Source organism: Strix uralensis, chromosome 27, assembly GCF_047716275.1.
Source record: "Strix uralensis isolate ZFMK-TIS-50842 chromosome 27, bStrUra1, whole genome shotgun sequence".
In the NCBI taxonomy this organism is placed as follows: domain Eukaryota; kingdom Metazoa; phylum Chordata; class Aves; order Strigiformes; family Strigidae; genus Strix; species Strix uralensis.
In genome coordinates, this window is record NC_133998.1 from 1,646,806 (window position 1) to 1,665,503 (window position 18,698).

At 47.8% G+C, this 18,698-nt stretch overlaps 1 protein-coding gene across 5 annotated transcripts in view; it reads left to right on the plus strand.

The window, feature by feature from the left end:
• The window catches only part of SLC1A6 (solute carrier family 1 member 6), a 35,815-nt gene extending 19,029 nt beyond the window's left edge, over positions 1-16,786 (plus strand). The window contains exons 3-13 of one of the 5 annotated variants that reach the window (XM_074851478.1): positions 805-1,061; positions 1,921-2,058; positions 2,874-3,078; positions 3,933-3,975; positions 4,574-4,914; positions 7,200-7,433; positions 8,388-8,582; positions 10,105-10,239; positions 11,660-11,763; positions 14,422-14,449; positions 15,116-16,786. In XM_074851478.1, coding sequence (XP_074707579.1) covers positions 848-1,061; positions 1,921-2,058; positions 2,874-3,078; positions 3,933-3,975; positions 4,574-4,914; positions 7,200-7,433; positions 8,388-8,582; positions 10,105-10,239; positions 11,660-11,763; positions 14,422-14,426 — 1,614 coding nt within the window. In that variant the 5' untranslated portion in view covers positions 805-847 and the 3' untranslated portion in view covers positions 14,427-14,449; positions 15,116-16,786. Of the gene's footprint in view, positions 1-804; positions 1,062-1,920; positions 2,059-2,873; positions 3,079-3,932; positions 3,976-4,573; positions 4,915-7,199; positions 7,434-8,387; positions 8,583-10,104; positions 10,240-11,659; positions 12,647-14,421; positions 14,450-15,115 lie in introns of those variants that run through there. The other 4 variants (XM_074851477.1, XM_074851475.1, XM_074851474.1 and 1 more) reach the window with 4 other exon arrangements.
• Positions 16,787-18,698: the final 1,912 nt, after the last annotated feature.

Consider the following 18,698-nt stretch of genomic DNA (forward strand, 5'->3'; position numbering starts at 1 on the left):
TGCCTTCTAGCGCTCCGGAGTGGGCTGGTATGCTTGTGTAGCCCCCTTGTTCTTTGTTCAGAGGAATATGGGAATAATCGTAAAAAATAAACAGTTGAAGAACAGTAGGCTGCTGTAGCAGTCAGTAGGCAATGGGGGAGAACTGGTTCTTTATTTACCTCTTTGGAGTAGGCTTGATCTTGATCTTAGTATTTGTAAAGACAGGACAGCAGGTTAAACCCATCAGTGGAGTCTGATGAGAGATGTTACTTGAAAATCCTGTTGTGCTTCAAACAAAAGTCATTAAAGCATCATCCTCAGGCTCCACAAAGGCAAAGGGATTATGTTCCTTTCTATGGAAACAGCTGGTGACACTCAATGTCATGGGGAAAGCTGTTTTGTTCAGGGTCTGTCCATCTAGGACGTATGTCAGAAATGTTGTTGGCTGCTTGGTCTTATTTGGAACAATTTGTATAAAGGAACTGATTTTATTGAGAGGTGATAAAAATTCATTCCTGTCCAAACTGATAAAACTCCTGAGCACAAGCCTGGGTGGCTGTGGAGCCCTTTCTGGCTGCCCAAGTCACCACTCAGTGCAGGCTGGGTGCTACCGAGGCCAGAGCTTCTCCAGAGACACCAGAGCAGTCGCGACAAGACCCTGGTAGCACTTCAGATGCTTTGTCCCGGGGTCTGCTCCTTGCAGAGGAGCTCATTAATCAACTCTAAATAAACCTGCTCAGGGCTCCAGGGAAATGACCTAAAAGCGAAGGCAAGGTGTCGGGTGCGGCAGCTTACGCCTTCCCACCTGTGCTTCTCCCTGCCCAGCGTAGGCAGAGCCGTGCCTCGGGACTGAGCAGCCGTGCTGACCATGGGCGAGCAGAGCCACGTCAACAGCCTGTTCCTCAACGAGGACGCAGCCAAGCGGCTCAGCGCCGAGGGCCGGGTCCAGCGCTTGCGGCAGGCGGTGCAGAAGCGGGCGGCGCGGGCCAAGAAGCGGATGAACAGCATCACTGCTGACAGCGCGAAAAGCTTCTTCAGGAGAAATGCCTTCGTCCTCTTCACCATCGCTGCAGTCTTGCTAGGTATGGAGCTGGTGGCAACACTGGGAACCATTTATAAATGCGGGGAAAAGTTTGTTTATTCTACAAAGGTTTTATTTTATCATAACAATTTGTCTGTGGAGGTGAAGCTGATGAGCTGACAGCTCGAACTGCCGTCCACATCAGGAGTACCTTTGTGTGCAAGAACAGACCTTGCAGAGAGTGTGTGTGAGGGAGCCCTTGTTGATCCTTTCTGGCTGCAGCTTAGGAACAGTCTACAACAGAAGGGGTTTGATGATTCAGCTCTACCAATGCTCATAAAAAATCATCCAGATTTGTTCAGAGGCTTCTTGTGAGTGCAGCTACAGGCACAGGGGCTCTTCAGATTCATCCCATGGCTTTAGCCAGGACCAGAAAGGGGAACTGATGTGAAGGGCTGTGACACTAAATCTGCCCAGCAGACAGTCGATTGTCCCTAGCTTTTGATCCAGATCATATGTCTCTAACTCAATGGCTGAACTCAGCTTCAAGAGGTGGGTGGACAAAGTCTCTGAACTGTGTAGTCACACTTAGGTTAGGCTGGGAGATCATCTCCCTGGTCACAGCATTTTTGTGTTCATGACCTTCCTGGGAACAGAACCCCAGAGGAGCAGCAGACAGCAACAAGGAGACCTGTGGTTTAGCACAAGGCTCCTGTGCATATAAATATGTCAGAGGGAGAGAGAGAGCATGCAGTAAAAACTGGATCACAGCCTTTTAGAAACAGAAAGAGCATTTGCTCCTCTGGGGAGAGAAGGAGGTGAAAGGAGATCAGAAAGAGAAAAGCCACGCTGTAGGACTGAGGGACAGACCACTGGATCACATTGTCCCATTTCCATTCTCATCCCTTGCTGGTCCACAGGGATCATCCTGGCGTTTTCCCTCCGGCCCTACCAGCTGACCTATCGCCAGATCAAGTATTTCTCCTTCCCCGGCGAGCTGCTGATGCGTATGCTCCAGATGTTGGTTCTTCCTCTCATTGTCTCTAGCTTGATTACAGGTGAGAAGTGCTTTCTGCTGCTTTCAGCCAAGGCAATAACCAGCAGACAGATGCTAGCTGTTGTTGGAGTACCCTTTTTTGCCCCAGCTGGAGGTGCTTGGATTAGCTTGGCTAATAGTGACAAGCCTGAACCTACAGCTGTAGTGAACACGATTCACACTCATACCCCTGCTTGCTCAGTAGCGGGAAAGAGAAGCAGAAGGCCTTGTGCTCTCTCAGAAGACTGGGGAGGACACAATGTCGTGTTTCCAAGGCCCAACACTTGAGCACTAACAAGGATTTCATCCTACATAACCTCAAACATCAACAAGTTTTTTGCCCAAGTCAGCGTCAGGTTTCCTCCAGCCCAGGGAAGGTTCATTCATGTCAGTCTGAAAGAGCTGGAGTTGATCACTGGCTGGAGAGCTTCCTTCATTCAGGTCCTCATAGAAGACATGCCAGCCAGCCAAGCTTCCAGGCAGCAGAAGGGACTGCAAGGCATTCCACCTGCTGAAACATCCCATCATTAGGGACTTAAAGGCCCAGCGTACTGGGAGGGAATTATTTCCCTTCTGAGAGCTTTAGGAGGAAATTGCTGTATTCCCAAATACAGCCTAAGACCCACCAGTGCTATGCTTCTTCATAACCACAAGCCACATTCTCCCATATCAACATCACCCTGGAGTTCCAAAGTCTGCCCCTTGTATACTGTGCTTCCTAGAGACCCCAGCTCCCCATCCAACTCACACATGTGCCCTCCACACTTTGAATCTTCCTCGGATTTCCCCCTTCCCTCTAAGACAATAAACATTTTCACCTTGTCTCTCTCTCCCCAGGAATGGCCTCACTGGATGGTAGAGCCTCAGGGAAGATGGGGATGCGGGCTGTCGTCTACTACATGGTGACCACAATCATAGCAGTCTTCATTGGCATACTCATGGTGATCATCATCCACCCAGGAAAAGGATCTAAGGACAAGCTTCACCGGGAAGGCAGAATTGAGCAGGTGCAGACCACAGATGCCTTCATGGACTTGGTGAGGTAGGTGAGCAAGACAGTGTCATGTTGAGACCATATCAGTGAGATTACATTCCTCCATGGAAAGTCCTTTTGAAGTGTCACAGCTTTAGGTATACACACTTGCCAAGCCTACTACTTCTAGCTCAGTCTAGCTAACTGCCTTTGCCACTCTGAGATCAAGTGCTTGTCTTGGAGCTCTGGAGTCCAGCCCTTCTGTTAGAGGTATTAATGCAAGAGGCCAAGGCATGCTCAGCAAAACAAGTAATAAAAACTATAATTGACTGCATGCCCTTCAGAAATTCACCCAGCAAAGGCTTCTCCAAATATCTGTCTTCCCTGAGCTAAGGAAATTGAGGAGGTGGTTCCCAAGATATTGTCTTTCCCTCCCTTGCTGTGACCTTACACAGTGATTTGCAAAGCTGTACTATCTCGTGGTATGAAGCTATGTTTCTGAGGTACAATATAACAGAGCTCAAATGACAGATGTAGAGATGAGGCTGAGAGCAAGGCAGAATATTAAAAATTGTAATATGGTCTTGTTTCAAGGTTCAGTTGGGTTTGATGATGCTTTTACAATGGACCCATATCCCAGCACTATATGTCTGTAGTCTCTTTCCACATACCTGAAATACAACCTTCCGGAGTCTGAAAAGATGCAGCAGATTTCTGAAAAGATGCAGGAGTGTGCCTGGCTCTGGATCAGCATATTCCCATCTTCTGTCGATCAGAAAGGGCCCATCTGCTCTGTAGCCTTACCTGGCATTGTGAGAGTTGTGACCTGACACTGCTCCAGGACAGAGGCGTTGGCCGAGAAGCCCATGTTTTCTTGCTAGTCAAACAGGACAATAACTCTTTCCTTGTTTTATCTACTGCAGAAATATGTTCCCGCCCAACCTGGTAGAAGCCTGCTTCAAACAGGTATGAAATCCCACCTGGCCTATCACTTCCCTTTGTGCCCTGTGCCCCAGACCATTGTCCAACCTACTTCTCTGAGGGATGGAATAGCAATTTCTTTATACTGCCCTCACACTTCCCCAAGTCTGACTGCTCCAGGAGGATTTTCAGTCATTAGCCTGCGTTATAGCATCCCCCCATGCAAGCTTTTCAAGCTGTCTGTAGATGGGGACTTCGACCTCTGTCCCATCCCACACTCAGAGTCAGGAAGGGTTTGTGTGATCTCAGGTAGCAGGCTTGGACTGGCAGTGAAATTCACCAAGAATTTGTCTCTTCTGTGGGGCTAAGTGCCCTTGGAAGCAGCATGAAGGGTTATCAGAGAAGCCAGAATATCTAGGTCCTAGGGATATGAGATGCTTCAGTGGTCTCTTTTGACCTTCATCTCTATGAACTTTTTGATGAAATCACTAAGCTAGGGAGCTTGAGAACAGGCAAAGTTTCCCACATCGGTCATCAGGAACTTGCAGTACTCTCTGTAGGAAGGGATGCAAGAGCCTAGCATGTTGTCCTGAGCTCCTGAACCAGGGTCTGTGAGTGCATCTGATAATCTGTGTCTTTTCAGTACAAGACGCAGTACAGCACCAGGGTCTTCACCAGAACCATCCTCCACAGCAGCAATGTCACAGCAGGTGTGACCACCACTCAGATCCCTGTGCCTGAGAACTTCACTGGCATCCTGGAGAACATCACTCATGCCCTGGGGACCGTCTCCGAGGTGCTGACCTTTGAAGAAGTCATTCCCATCCCGGGCTCAGCCAATGGGGTGAACGCGCTGGGGCTGGTAGTGTTCTCCATGTGCTTCGGTTTGGTGATCGGCAGCATGAAGCAGAAGGGACGGGCCCTGCGGGAGTTCTTTAACTGCCTCAACGAAGCCATCATGAGGCTGGTGGCCATTATCATCTGGTGAGGAGCACGGCCGGTTGGAGCAGGAGGTCTGCAGGTGCAGTTTCCGCTGACCTGACGAGAAGTGGGGTAGCTTTAAGGATGACATGCACAGGAAAAGCAGATGGGCATAGCTCTCCTTTGGCTCCATCAGGCTGAAGGGAAAAGTCTGGATGGGATATTTGTTCACATTTCATTTCCTGTTTTTTGTTTTTACCTTAGAAATATCAGGTACACCACGACTTGCTTTCCTTGAGGCTGCTGGAAACATCCTTGGAAGACCAGAGAGCTGGAGTGGAAGATCTCTTAGCCTTACCAACAGGGGTAGGGTGTGAGGCTTTCCCACCAAAAGCTTTCCTTCCAGCTATGTTCCAGAAGTCTGACTTAGCTATGAATCACAATAACCTATTGCCACTTTCCTGCTACCCAGGGTGGCACCTGTATGCGTTAGCTCTGAGAGCTGAGCTTGGTTGACAAGGTCAACTCAATGTTACTGCCTTTCAGTTTGAGGTCTCCCAGATCCTGACTCCTCTAGAGCTCAGCAGCTTGTTGCCTTCTGTGTAAGGCTGCCTGTGCTACATGGTCCAGATAAGCAAGGCATTGCTGAGGTGATTCTCCAGAAGGCAGCATTTTACCAAATCTTGTTACTTTAAGCTCTTTACCCATCTAGGGCTCAAGGTCTAAATAGCAGTTTGTGGTAGGTACCGTGAGTCAGGAGAGATGCGGGGCTGGCAGAATACATGGAAATGTCCGACAGGGAAGGGGTCTGTCAGTCCCACACACTCTCCCATTTCAGATCACTCCTGCTTCCTTTCCCTGGTCTTCTAGTCACAGTCTTGTATCTCAGAGCAATATCCTGAGCACAGGGGGACAGGCCTTACACAGAAAGACACAAAGGGGAAGAACAACCCTCAGCTCATAGCAGAGCATTGGGGAGCCCCAGCCCCTCTAGGATCTTTTTCTCCACAGATGAGCCAGAACTTGGGGCTTTGCTTTCCTAAGAAGAGGTAAGAGTTGCCCGAGGGCACAGAAGGGAGAGCACGAGCACAGTGGAACAAGTAGACCTGCACACTACTCCCAGAGACAATTTCAAGGTGCTTTCAACACCCCCTCCTTCAGGTCCCCCTTAGAGTGGAAGAAGGCAGGGTGTTGATGTGTGGAACACTGGTTACACTCAGAAAGTGCCTGTGCACATGCAGTAGGTAGTGTCTGCAGAGACCTCCTGACTTACAAAATCCTGCTGGTATAGGAGGCAGGACTGCCAGCTGCAGCCCAGCACTCCTTCCTGAAGCCACAGTCTGCAGAGCATCTCCCAGGAGCTTGTTTTTCCTGGGGAGATCTGGTCACTAGCTGCAGCCAAGGATGTCTTCTAAGAGGAAGGTCAGAGGAAATGAAATATTTGTGAAATCCTTTCCTGAAACTTTTCCAAACCTCCCAGGCTAAGTTGGAGTTTGGCATGTGGACCTCTGAGCCTTGTGCATGAACTGCATGTAAGCTCTTGAGCTGTAGAGGGCCAGCCCTTAGAGGTGTGGCCGTGGAGCTGGGATTTTCTTTGCTCCAGTTATTTGTCCATGTTTAGTTCAGTGCCCATAATATTTTCCATGTCTGTGTTATGGCTTCCATCCTGTGGAGCCTCACTGCGGCTCATGAGATGCATTGTTATAGAGGGGGAAAAAAGCCATAAAGAAACGATAGCAGTGTCCCTCAAAATGGGTTTTTATATAAACCATGGCTGCTTTCACAGGTGTTGGTGTGCCCAGTCCTTGCTACACCAGATATGGATTCCCTGTATCTTCTATTCCCTAAATGTCTGAAGATAGCAAGGCTGATATCCCAGAGCCTATAGGACACTATTGCTTTTACACCCTCATTCCCTGTTTCTTCTGTACTTCCCTGTGCCTCTCAGTAAAAAAAATATACTCTCAGCCCAAGCTCCGTTAGGAAAGGGAGGGACCCCAAAGATTCCCCTTCACAACCTCCCCTATCAATTCTACAAGGGGTGTTGTGGAAACATATAGGGAACTCAGAAGGAGGAAGAAACCTCCACCAGTACCCAAGCTGTGCACACAACAGAGTGCTGGAGTCCCCGACAGTGCAACAAGAGCTGTTTCTTGACCATGTGGTGAACAAGTCCCAGCTCTCTCCAGGTTTCCAGAAAATAAGCCAGCAGTATCATCCAAAGATTAGACTCAATGAGCACTTCTGGTGTGCTGGCTTATTGGGGATTTGTCCAGACAGCATGCATAAAAGCTGGTGTGAAAGTGTGGGTGCCAGTTCTGAGCATCAGCCTTGTGTTTCTGCCACAGGTATGCTCCAGTTGGGATCATGTTTTTAATTGCTGGCAAAATCCTGGAGATGGATGACCTAGCAGTGATGGGAGGCCAGCTGGGGATGTACACGCTCACCGTCATCGTTGGACTCCTCATTCATGCCCTCTGCATCCTGCCACTGCTCTACTTCATCGTCACTCACAGAAACCCCTGGGTATTCATTGCAGGGCTTCTGCAGGCCCTCATCACAGCCCTGGGCACCTCCTCAAGGTACGATGGCTACGTAGGAGTAGGGTTGGGGCTGGTGTGGATACTCCGGGGCTGCTTCTCAGCACTCCATTGCCCTCAGTGCAGCACTGTGGTCTCACAATTTCTAGCAGTAGCCGCTTTTTACACTGGTCCAGCCAAGCTCATTTGAGAGTGGAAAGATTCCCGCTCCCCTGCTCAGGAGCCCTAACCAGGACAAATATCAAATCCCATGGAACAGCAGCATTATTCCCCGTGCACACACCTCTCACACGCATGTACTCGCACACGTTTGCACATTTCTCTCTCCTGGGCACACATACTGTATGCAGCTGGCATTAAACTCACTGGAGGCCCAGCCAGAGGCATCAACACCTGAATGTTCAGTGACTCACACTGCCATGCAACAGAGCCAAAGCAAGGGACTGTAGGTAGCTGTTGTTTCACAAGTGCTGTGTTTCTTGCTATATGCCTTTCCTGGCAAGCACATAACAGTCTCTCCCACATGCATCCTCACTCTGAAACACACAGCATTATTCCTGCTCATGTTCTCTTTCAGAAACAATTCTCAGCCATCTCTGCAAGATATATTCTCACACATGGGTCATTCTTGTCTTATGTGCTGAGGGGGATGACAAAGGGCTACATTTTTTTTAATAGCTGGGAAAGGAGTTTTGATGTACCCTGAATCCTCCAGCATCACCTTCTTTTGGTGTTATACCAGCATCACCAGCCTCAGGGTTACACAGCCTTTGTCCCAGCCCCTGAGGAAAGCCATGTCTGAATGTGCAACTGCAGCGTGCACCATATCTGAGGAAGCCTTGCTTAGACTGTTCTTTCTCCTAGCAGCTTCTGGCCTCTGGCTCACATGGCAGGGTGAAAAAGCAGGTGGGTAAGGTCATCAACCAGGCAGAGGCTTAGTCCCTCTTCCATAGTCAGCATATACCCAATTCATGTTGTTTTGTAAATTCCTTTCAGCTCAGCGACTCTGCCCATCACCTTCAGGTGCCTGGAAGAAAACAATGGTGTGGACAGGCGCATCACGAGGTTTGTTCTGCCTGTGGGAGCTACAATTAACATGGATGGCACTGCGCTGTACGAGGCCCTTGCAGCCATCTTCATTGCACAAGTCAACAACTATGAACTTGACTTCGGGCAGATCATCACAATAAGGTGACTTTTGAAAGCGTTTTGGGACTACAGGAAGGGCTTCAGTTCTGTTGGCTTATCTGATGTGTGGTCAGGTTCCTCTTTTGCTCAGGAGATTGTTGTGGGCAACTGAGCACCACGCAGCTGCTCACTCACTCCTTCCCCCTCAGGAATGGGGAGGAGAAAATACAACACAAGGCTCAGGAATCGAGACAAGGATTGGGAGGGATTACTCCGCCCATTATGGTTATGGGCAAAAGACAGATTCGTTAAGGGAAGAAAAAGAACGTCAGTTTAATTTAAACACCACCACCACTTAATTCTACAGTCAATCAGAGTAGGACAGTGAGAAATACAACCACATCTTCAAAACACCTTCTCCCACCCCTCCCTTCTTCCTGGGCTCAGCTTTGCTGCCGATTTCTCTCCCTCCTCACCTGCAGCAGCGCAGGGGGATGGGGATGGGGATGGGGGTTGTGGTCAGTTCATCACCCCTTGTTTCTGCTGCTCCTTCCTCCTCAGGGGCAGGACTCCTCGCACTCTTCCCCTGTGCCAGCGTGGGGCCCCTCTCACGGGAAACAGTCCTCCAGGAACTTTCTCTGACATGAGACCTTCCCATGGGGTGCAGCTCTTCCCAAACTGCTCCAGCGTGGGTCCCTCCCATGTGTCGCAGTCCTGCCCGTGCTGAACTACAACAGCGGGGGCTGCTCTCAGCGTCCCGGCCTCCTCCAGGCACAGCCCCTGCTCCGCCGTGGGGTCCTCCCCGGGCTGCAGGTCGGCATCTGCTCCCCCGGTGCCCTTCATGGGCGCAGGGACAGCCTGTCCTCTCCCCACGGGCTGAGGGGGGTCTCTGCTCCAGCCCACCTCCCCCCCGCCACCTCCTCCTTCCTTCCACTGACCTCGGTGGCTGCAGAGGTGTCTCCCTCACAACTCCTCCTCGCAATTCCCACTCCTCCTCCCAGATTTCCCTTCATAAATACGTTATCACAGAGGTGCAGCCACCGTCACTACTTAGCTCAGCCTTGGCCAGAGGTGGGTCTGACTTGGAGCCGGGTGGGAGCTCAAGAAGCTTCTCACAGGGGCCACTGCAGTAGCCCCTCCCCCTCTATCAAAACCACCACCACACACACAAACCCAACACAAGATACAATGAGGAAAAAAAGTATGGAAAAGAAGGGTGTACTATACCTTCAGGTGTAGAGGCACATATGATTTGGGCACCACGTCTCTGAGGCTCCACTTGAGCCCTTATTGCATTTCCAGGTCTGGGCCACCCTTAGCTAGAGCTGCAGTGTGCAGCCTGTTATGGACGGGTGCCTGGGTGCTGTGTTGATGTCCCACGTGTCACCATCCTGCTCGATAACCAGGGCAGAAAGGCGGCCAAGGTGTTTTGTAGGTGATGAGTTTGAGCGGCTTCCTGACATTTTATGGTTGGACTACATGATCTTCAAGGTCTTTTCCAGCCTAGATGATTCTGTGATTTTTGCAAATGCGACTACCTCTTTTCTTCCTTTGCTGATAGCTGTTGCTTTCCTGTTCCTTCCAGCATCACTGCCACGGCAGCCAGCATTGGAGCTGCAGGTATTCCCCAGGCAGGACTGGTGACAATGGTTATAGTGTTGACATCAGTGGGGCTGCCTACTGAAGACATTACGCTGATCATCGCTGTGGACTGGTTTCTGTAAGTTCTCTGCTCAGCAGCATGCACTGCTGTGCGCTCCCTGCCAGTGCTTACAGAGTTTGTTTCTATTCCCAAATGTCTCTGCTAAGAACAGTCTCAGTAATCTCTATCATTAAGCTTAAAACACACCTTTATCCATGAGACCTTTGGACAGTAGCCCTCTCTGCCCACGCTGGAGTCTTCACCGTGTACGTCAGTGACCCAAGGCACCAGAGGTCACTTGCAGATAAACCTGGTCACCAAGCAGAACGTTTGCTTTATCTTAAAAACGACCAGAAACTATCTCCAGACTGACAGGGACAGGTTGTGCCGATAATAAGCAAATTCACACTGCAGAGTAGTGGTTCTGCGCTACCAAACATGGGAAGTGGATTGAAACGGGGCTGTTCAAAGTTGAGGAGTGTTTAGATGGGTGCAGCTAGTCAGCTACATTGCTCCATTTCAGCTTTCTTTCCCTTTTAAACCTTGGGACGAGAGATTTCACAGGAGTGCTCTTAGGAACTAGATTGAAGAATGCATTTGTGCACAGTCCTCACTCTCTTAGTCTTCTCAAACACAACAAAATCCTGACTCAGGGATACACTGTCAGTGTTTCCTCTGTTCTTCTGTATCTTGTATTGCTGATTTGTAGCCAAAGCAGCCAAAGTCTGCTCCCAGCCATGGCTGAGCAGTTGGAAACAGAGTCTTGCCCAACACCTCCACTTCTCCTGTGAACTGTGCATAAGAACAGACCTGGCTGGAAAAAGCCCCGCCTCCTAAGACGCCAGGTTACCTCTTGTACTTACCCAGAAAGGTTGGTTTCAATCAGGTACCAAAAGTCTTATCTGTTGTTCAAGGATATGATGGGTTGCTGGACTGGTGATAGCTTCAGCTCTTACATACAGATGTGGTTGTGGAGAGTATCTCATTGCAAAAGGTGTTTTAGATTTGTTATTTTGCACAAAGAATCTGGTGCCTTGTCTTAGTGTACACTGTCTATGCTGAGGAAATCTGGCCCAACAGCAACACTAAGTCATAGGTTTGCACCAGAATTTCTGTACTTTTTGTAAAACAAAATGCTATTCAAGTGTAACAGATGTGGGGAGGCTCATCTGAGTCTGCAGAAAGGCCTTGGCAGCCCTCTGGAAAATAAACTGTCCATGTAGAACTACAATAACATTTCTCTTGTTTTGTGGCAAGTCTAAAACTTTTCAGTGAGAAACTGGGAACACAATAGAGCAGGAATAAATGTGAAGCCTGTGCTCAGGGCTATCAACCAAGGAAGGCTCTCTGGGAGTCATTCTCCTGACAATGTTGAAGTGTCAATTATTAGTGACTTGAAAAGTAGAAAAAGTTTCACTGAAGATGTTTCTTGAAATAGTCTTCATCCCCTTAGCTGTTACTAAGAAGCTGTATTTCATTTTTCTCTCTGATTTTTCAGGGACCGCCTTAGAACGACCACCAACGTCCTGGGGGATTCTCTGGGGGCTGGCATTGTGGAGCACCTCTCCCGGCATGAGCTGGATGCGCAGGACTGCGAACTTGGTAATTCTGTGGTAGAGGAGAAAGAGCAGCTCTCCCACCTGGTTTGCCCACAGAACGACACCCACAGGCACCCCAGGAGTGAGACAGCACTGTGAAATCGGGCAGCAGAGTGCAGATTAATGCTGTAAAAAGCCAAGACTGGAAACAGAAGTCCATAGTGGAGGACAGAGAAAGATCCACTCTCCAAGATCACAGAATCACAGAATCATCTAGGTTGGAAAGGACCTTGAAGATCATCTAGTCCAACCGTTAACCCAGCACTGACAGATCCCAACTACACCAGATCCCTCAGTGCTATGTTGACCCGACTCTTAAACCCCTCCAGGGATGGGGACTCCACCACCTCCCTGGGCAGCCCATTCCAACGCCTGACTACCCGTTCCGTAAAGAAATGCTTCCTAATATCCAGTCTAAACCTTCCCTTGCAACTTGAGGGCATTACCTCTTGTCTTATCACTCATTACTTGGCTAAAGAGGCTCATCCCTAGCTCTCTGTAACCTCCTTTCAGGTAGTTGTAGAGGGCCATGAGTTCCCCCCTCAGCCTCCTCTTCTCCAAACTAAACAACCCCAGTTCCTTCAGCCGCTCAGTCAAGATGCACACTCTTCTCCCCCCTCTGCCACATGCAGTCTTCCCTGATCCCATTTCTCCCCTATCTCTTTCTGAGTGGCATTAAAGAGGAGAAAATTAAACTCCAAAGAAAGTTTTATTCCACAAAAGCCTGATTTAGTCATTCTTATGGGGTCCAAGAGTTAGACCCGAGTAAAGAAGTTTCAGTGAATGAGCTGGACTAGGAACTCCTTCGGTTCTGAGCTAAAGTATGAGCACAGCCAAGTGGCAAGGTAGGTTGGGGGCACCACCACTTGTGGACTGGCACCAAAATGTTGCCATGATGACTCCACCCTGCAGGATACAGCTGCAAAGCCTTCACTTGGCCGGTGGCTTCCCCCAGGCACATAAAGCTTTTAGCATTGGCCATTTGGAGATCTTTGGAGAGCCCCAGCACTCCTGTTTGGCTCTTCACTGGCAAGTGTTTATGAGAAGCACAGTGTCCTCCTTGATCACAGTCCTGGTGTTTGCACAGATATGCAGATGATGCTTCCTGAGAGCTTCTTACTCCTCCGGCAACCCTTCTGGCTGCAGAAACTAGAGTCACCAGCTCCTGAAGGAATGTGGGACCATACAGCAGGGACAGGGCTTACTGTGCTGGCTGGCAGCACAAATAGGGGTCGACAGGCTTTCCGTTAGTGGAAGCTGCTAAAGGACTGTGGAAGCAGCAAACAATTAAATAATTTATCCATCATTCAGCCTCTGAAACAGATTTTCATTCTACCAAGCTCTGCCAAACACCAGTTAACTTCATTTCTCTTTAGCAAGCTGTTCTCCTCCTGGGGAAACCAGAAGGGGAAATGCGAAGTTTAAGAACAGTTTGCTCACCTGAGCAGCTGGGTGGTACCTCCATCCCTGCCACCCCAGATTTGCTCAGAAAGAGTTTCACTCCTCATTATAAGACTCCTAAGGAACCTGTTACTTTGCTCATCTTTGGCTGTTTTCAGAAGTGACTTCCCTTCAGTCACATTGCTCCAGAATGTGCTTCCAAATATCTCTGTCTTTCTGCAGCTCCTTTTATCTTTTATAGGCAGTACCAAATCACTTCTTAGCACTTGTACAAGTTTACCAGACCCCCAACTTATAAATTCAGGATAAATTTCTCAGTCACTACCAAATGGAGCTCAGCTTCTGTTTAACACACTTGGACATAAGCCCACACAACATCCGAAACATCTCTGAGGCTCAAGCAAGAAGTAGGCACCTGCTTCATCCATGCTCTCTCACCCTTCCCTGGCATGGCCAGGAACCCAGCCAGTATCTCACTCCAGTGAACAGCACCAGCAGGGCTTGCTCCATAACCAGGAAGATGTAAAGAATCCACAGTTTTGGGGCTACTTCAGTGTAGCTTTAGAAATGGTGAAGGTCAGAAACAGCAGCAAGCAGGCTCCTGTTGCACAGCCAAATTATGTGAACTGGGCAGCTTTTACTTGAGGTCTGCTCATTATTCCAAGCCCAGTATATCACTTAAATCCCTCCACGCTGGCTTTCCACACTGATCCTTTTCATCCAGAAGCCCTAGCCATACACTCAGAGGTGCACCTAAGTGGACCTCAGGAAGGAAGAGCTCAGAGGCATCAGCTGGAGGCAACTTTGCCAACCACAACCGCACAACTGCCCCTGCTTAGCTCCCCAGCACTAACAAAGCTTCCTAAAACACATTTCTTGAGATGTCCAAAGCCAGATCCTGAGGCTCTTTTTGGTCCCTCAGAAATTGCAGGATTATATATTGGTGCTGCCATACTCCACATCTTGTAGGCAGAGTATTCTATTTTACGGGCTGGACAATTGTTGGGAATCTGAGATAAATGGACAAATGCATCTCTTTTACATAGAAGTGAATAACAGGGCAGGGTAAATAGAAGTGTCTAGTAGCTCCATTTAGCCAGACCCTAAGGCTGTTTCCTGACTGTGGGAGGCAGGTTGCTTATTCTGAGATCCGCTCTAGCAGGGGGCAAATGAGCAGGTTAACAAATGATTATCCTCCTCTTTGCAGCATTTTTTGATCTTGTATGAATACTATTATAATGTCTGCTCTTCTCCTTTCTAGACTAAACAGACCCCGTATGCCCTCACAGGTAATAATCATTCATGTTCCTCTCCTCTGGACTTTTTCCTTGCTGTTCTACATCTTTCTTAAAGTGGAATAACTAAAATTTGACACGACAATCCAGCTAAAGATTTATTAGTGCTGAGCACTGAGGAAAGAATATTTCATGTACATTAAAATTTAGATCTTAGACCCAAGTTACCATAGTTTAACAGCATGCTATGCATCAGCTGATCAGGATAACTTTCCATGATGCTTACATACAGCAAATTCAAGTCTGTTCATCTTCTCTCAAATCTTAGTGAGGTTAGACTCTTACTTTGATGAGATCACTGTATCTAAAGACTGGATCTTAATCAAAGAGTATTAAGATACACTGCATTAGCTTGTATCTATAGTGGGCTAAGACAGCACTAGCTTACCACTGACACAGCTCAGCTGACATGAGTCTAAAGAATAGACCTGCTTATAAAACCCAATAAAGTGCTTTATTTTTTCATAAAAGCATGGTAGCATTGACTCCACTCCAGTGGTAATACATGATAATTCCTGCATCGTTTTAAGTGGAACTGCTGCCTAGCTACTAATTTCCCAGCCTGTGTTTGTGCAGTTGATTATTGTTACCTACCTATAGTAATTTATATTTGTCCATATTGAACAGCATCTTGTTTTTCTTTTTTTTTCTTTTTTCCAGACTATTTGTCAAACTTTTCAAGAAAGCATTGAATTCTAATCCTGAAGAGACTTCCTGTATATAAAGGGCAAACTGATGGATGGATTGGAAGAAAAGATTGTTGGATTGGACTCCAGCTCAAATGGGAATTAATTTTGGGAAGTCCTATGGCTTGGGTTATACAGACAGTCAAACCAGATGATCATAAGGGTCCCTTCTGGCTTTATAATATATGCACGTGCTTTCTGGTTTAGAGATATTGTAAGGGGTGCTTCCAGCACAGTCATTTTTAAAAGCTATCTGGAAGGATCCTAATGATACTTTAATAAAGCTCAGCAAGAGTCTAACCTGTTTTCAGTTGCTGTTAGCAGACATGTAAACATCTCACAAAAGGGGCTCTCCATACCACATTGCATCAACATGATCTCGGATGTTCCCACAAAGTAGTACACTCCAAGCCTTGCCATTTGTGATTTGCTGCTTTCAACACGAGATTAATGGAGCACAAGCAAGCAGAAGCCTCATTTTCAAATACTGCAAACCAGTCTCCCATGGGGAATTTCAGAATTCAGCTGATAGATTTTAGCTCTGGTGTTTGCCCATGTTGTTAACCAGTTTATAATTGGGATTATCTATCTGTTTACAATACCTGAACAGTAAAGCATTGTCAGGAATTTGTGCATAAATATGTATATATGCCTCTCTATGTGTAAGGGGCACGTGCACAAACATACATATACTCAGAGTTATTTTTTTTGTTGCTAATCCAAGAAGGAAAAGCAATACTAAACTCTCACTCTGTAAAGCTGCATTTGATTCACTTTGATGCCCACCTTGATTTACCCAACTAATCCCATCCTTAAAACAACAGAGCCTGTTTTACTTCCTTCCCGTAATGAGTCTTCCAAAGCAAGGTTTACCAGAAAGGAGCTCAACACATGCTGATTTTGAGTCGTACCTGCTGGTGACATAATGAGAACTTCTCAATGTATAGGGAAAATTCTCTACTTCATCTTTGACCTCCCTGCACATATCCCAAGGACCCACATCCCCACTGCATCGGACTTGGCAAGGAGACAGGCTTTGAGAGCTCAGCCAAGAATACAAAAGTGTTTGTACTCCTTCCAAACCCAACACTGACCTTGTACTAATTCAGCCTTCAAAACTGGGTAGCTGAAAGTACTAAACCATTTTATCAACTGTCTTTTTAAATTATGAGATATTTGAGAGTTTATGCAGTTTTTACTGCAGTCCTGCTGCTTCTACTTGCAGAAACTGTCTGAGTTTCTCCTATTTGCAAACAGATTTATTCCTAATGATTAGTTGGGCAACATTCGGGATGAAACAGAGCTATCCCAACGCATACATACGTGAGGAGCTCTTGGATTAGGACACATCTCTTCAAAATTATTTTAAGATGGTGATAGGCCGTGTGTGACATTAAGTATGTGATACGTGCACATTGTTTCAGGAGTCAGATCTGCCCAATAAAACTGCCCTGAAATTCTATGTCCGTCGTTTGCTGTGCCCAAGGAAGAAAGAGATAACTGGAAATCAGTGCTGTAGAGCGTGTGCGTGGCATTCTGGCAGTTTGACTATGTTAATTCCCGAGGGCTTTTTCTTCATGCTGTGAGTTTCAGTGTTAATAAAGATAGTTTGCAATTTGAAAAATAAAGGGAATTTTTTCCACAATGCTTTTCCCTGGTGCTTTTTTTCTACTATTTTTCCTCAGGACCATGACCTTACAAATTTAGGGACGTTACTTTTAGCATTCCTTATCTCCATGTGCCTATGTCATGGGTCAAGTACTAAATTCAGACTTTTACAAGGTCTTTCCCTAAAGCTTTTTCTTTGATGCCATCTTTTGCATATGTCCATAAACTGGCACAGCTGCACAAGGCTTACTTCACATGCAGCACACAGCACACAAGCACATACTTCCACCTAGGAAATCCACCCCAAGCAAAAGCTATGTGGAAGAGGTCTCTGAGGCTTAAACAATAATGAGTTTACATTACTCACTGAAATGTTGCATTAATGACATGGTATTTGAGCAAAGTGAAAGCTGTTAGTTCTTCTCCCCTGGATATCCCTTTTTCTTGTCTTCTGTTCCCTAAGGGACAGGAGCCAAGGTGAATAATACGGCTGATGGGGCAAGGGCATCACCAGTCAGGGCCCAGTCCCACAGTACTCAAGAAAGACAAGCAGCACAGACTCTGAGATGATGGCCAGGTCCAGCCAAGAGTCCAGACCATAAGACAACAGTGTGGTGATGAAGCAGGTCTGAGGTAGGGGCCCTAAGTGAGGATGACCGAGGCCATTAAGGCCTATTAGTGCACTTGGCGTGCATATCCAATCAACTCCACACCTCCTGCCCTCCCAGCTATGCACTCTCCTGTGTGGTACAGGTAGTTTGGTTGAGGGATCTCTGCAGATCATCTAGTCAAACGCCTCTGCTCAAAGCAGCGTCAACTAGAACAGGTCGCTCAGCACTTTGTCCAGTTGGATTTTAAACATCTCCAAGGATGCAGGTCCCACAACCTTTTTGGGCAACCTGTTCCAGTGTTCAATCACCTTCATAGTAAAAAATCTTTTCTTTGTTTAAATAGAATTTCTTGTATTTCAATTTGTGCCCATTGCCTCTTGTCCTTTCATACCACTGAGACAAGTCTCAAGGCTCCCTGGAATCTTTAAATTTCATCTTTCAACAGGCTGAAGAAATGGGCTGACAGGTGTGGTGGTTCAACCCCCCCTTTCTTAGGCCAGGTGCTTAGTGCAGTTTTCTCCCCCTTGGGTCACATGCCAACCCAAGATGAACACTGGGGATGGACACACTGGGGAGTCCAAGGAAGGGCCATCAAGATGATGAAGGGACTGGAGCATCTCCCATGAGGAAAGGATGAGAGAGCTGGGGCTGTTCAGTCTGGAGAAGGGAAAGGGGGTTTTATCAATGTATCTAAATACCTGAAGGAAGGGTGTGAAGAAGGTGGAGCCAGGCTTTTCTCAGTAGAGCCCAGCAACAGGACAAGAAGCAGTGGGCATGAACACAGGCAGTTCCCTCTTAACACAAGGAAACACTTTGCTACTGTGAGGGTGACTGAGCACCAGCGCAAGTTGCCCAGAAAGCTTGTGGGGGTCTCCATTCATGGAGTTACTGAAAAGCTGTCTGGACATGGTCCGGGGCAACCAGGGCTAGGTGACATGGTCTTGGCCTATTGCAGAGAAGGTTGAGGCAGCGGCCAAAGACACATCCGTGAGATCCCCTGAGCAGGGCCCTTTCTCCAGTGGGAGTTGCTTTCATTTTTGGCTGCACACCCCCTTCTTTCCCTCCACGCCTCTCCACTGTTTTCACCCGGGATGGTTTGGCTTCTGCACACCCACTATTCCCAGCCGGGGAGTGGTGAGGCTCAGCAGTGGCTGGGCTGATGCAACGGTGGCAGTGAGGAGTCACAGAATCACAGGATCATCGAGGTTGGAAAAGCCCTTGAAGCTCCTCCAGTCCAACCATGAACCTCACCCTGACCGTTCCCAACTCCACCAGATCCCTCAGCGCTGGGTCAACCCGACTCTTCAACCCCTCCAGGGATGGGGACTCCCCCCCTGC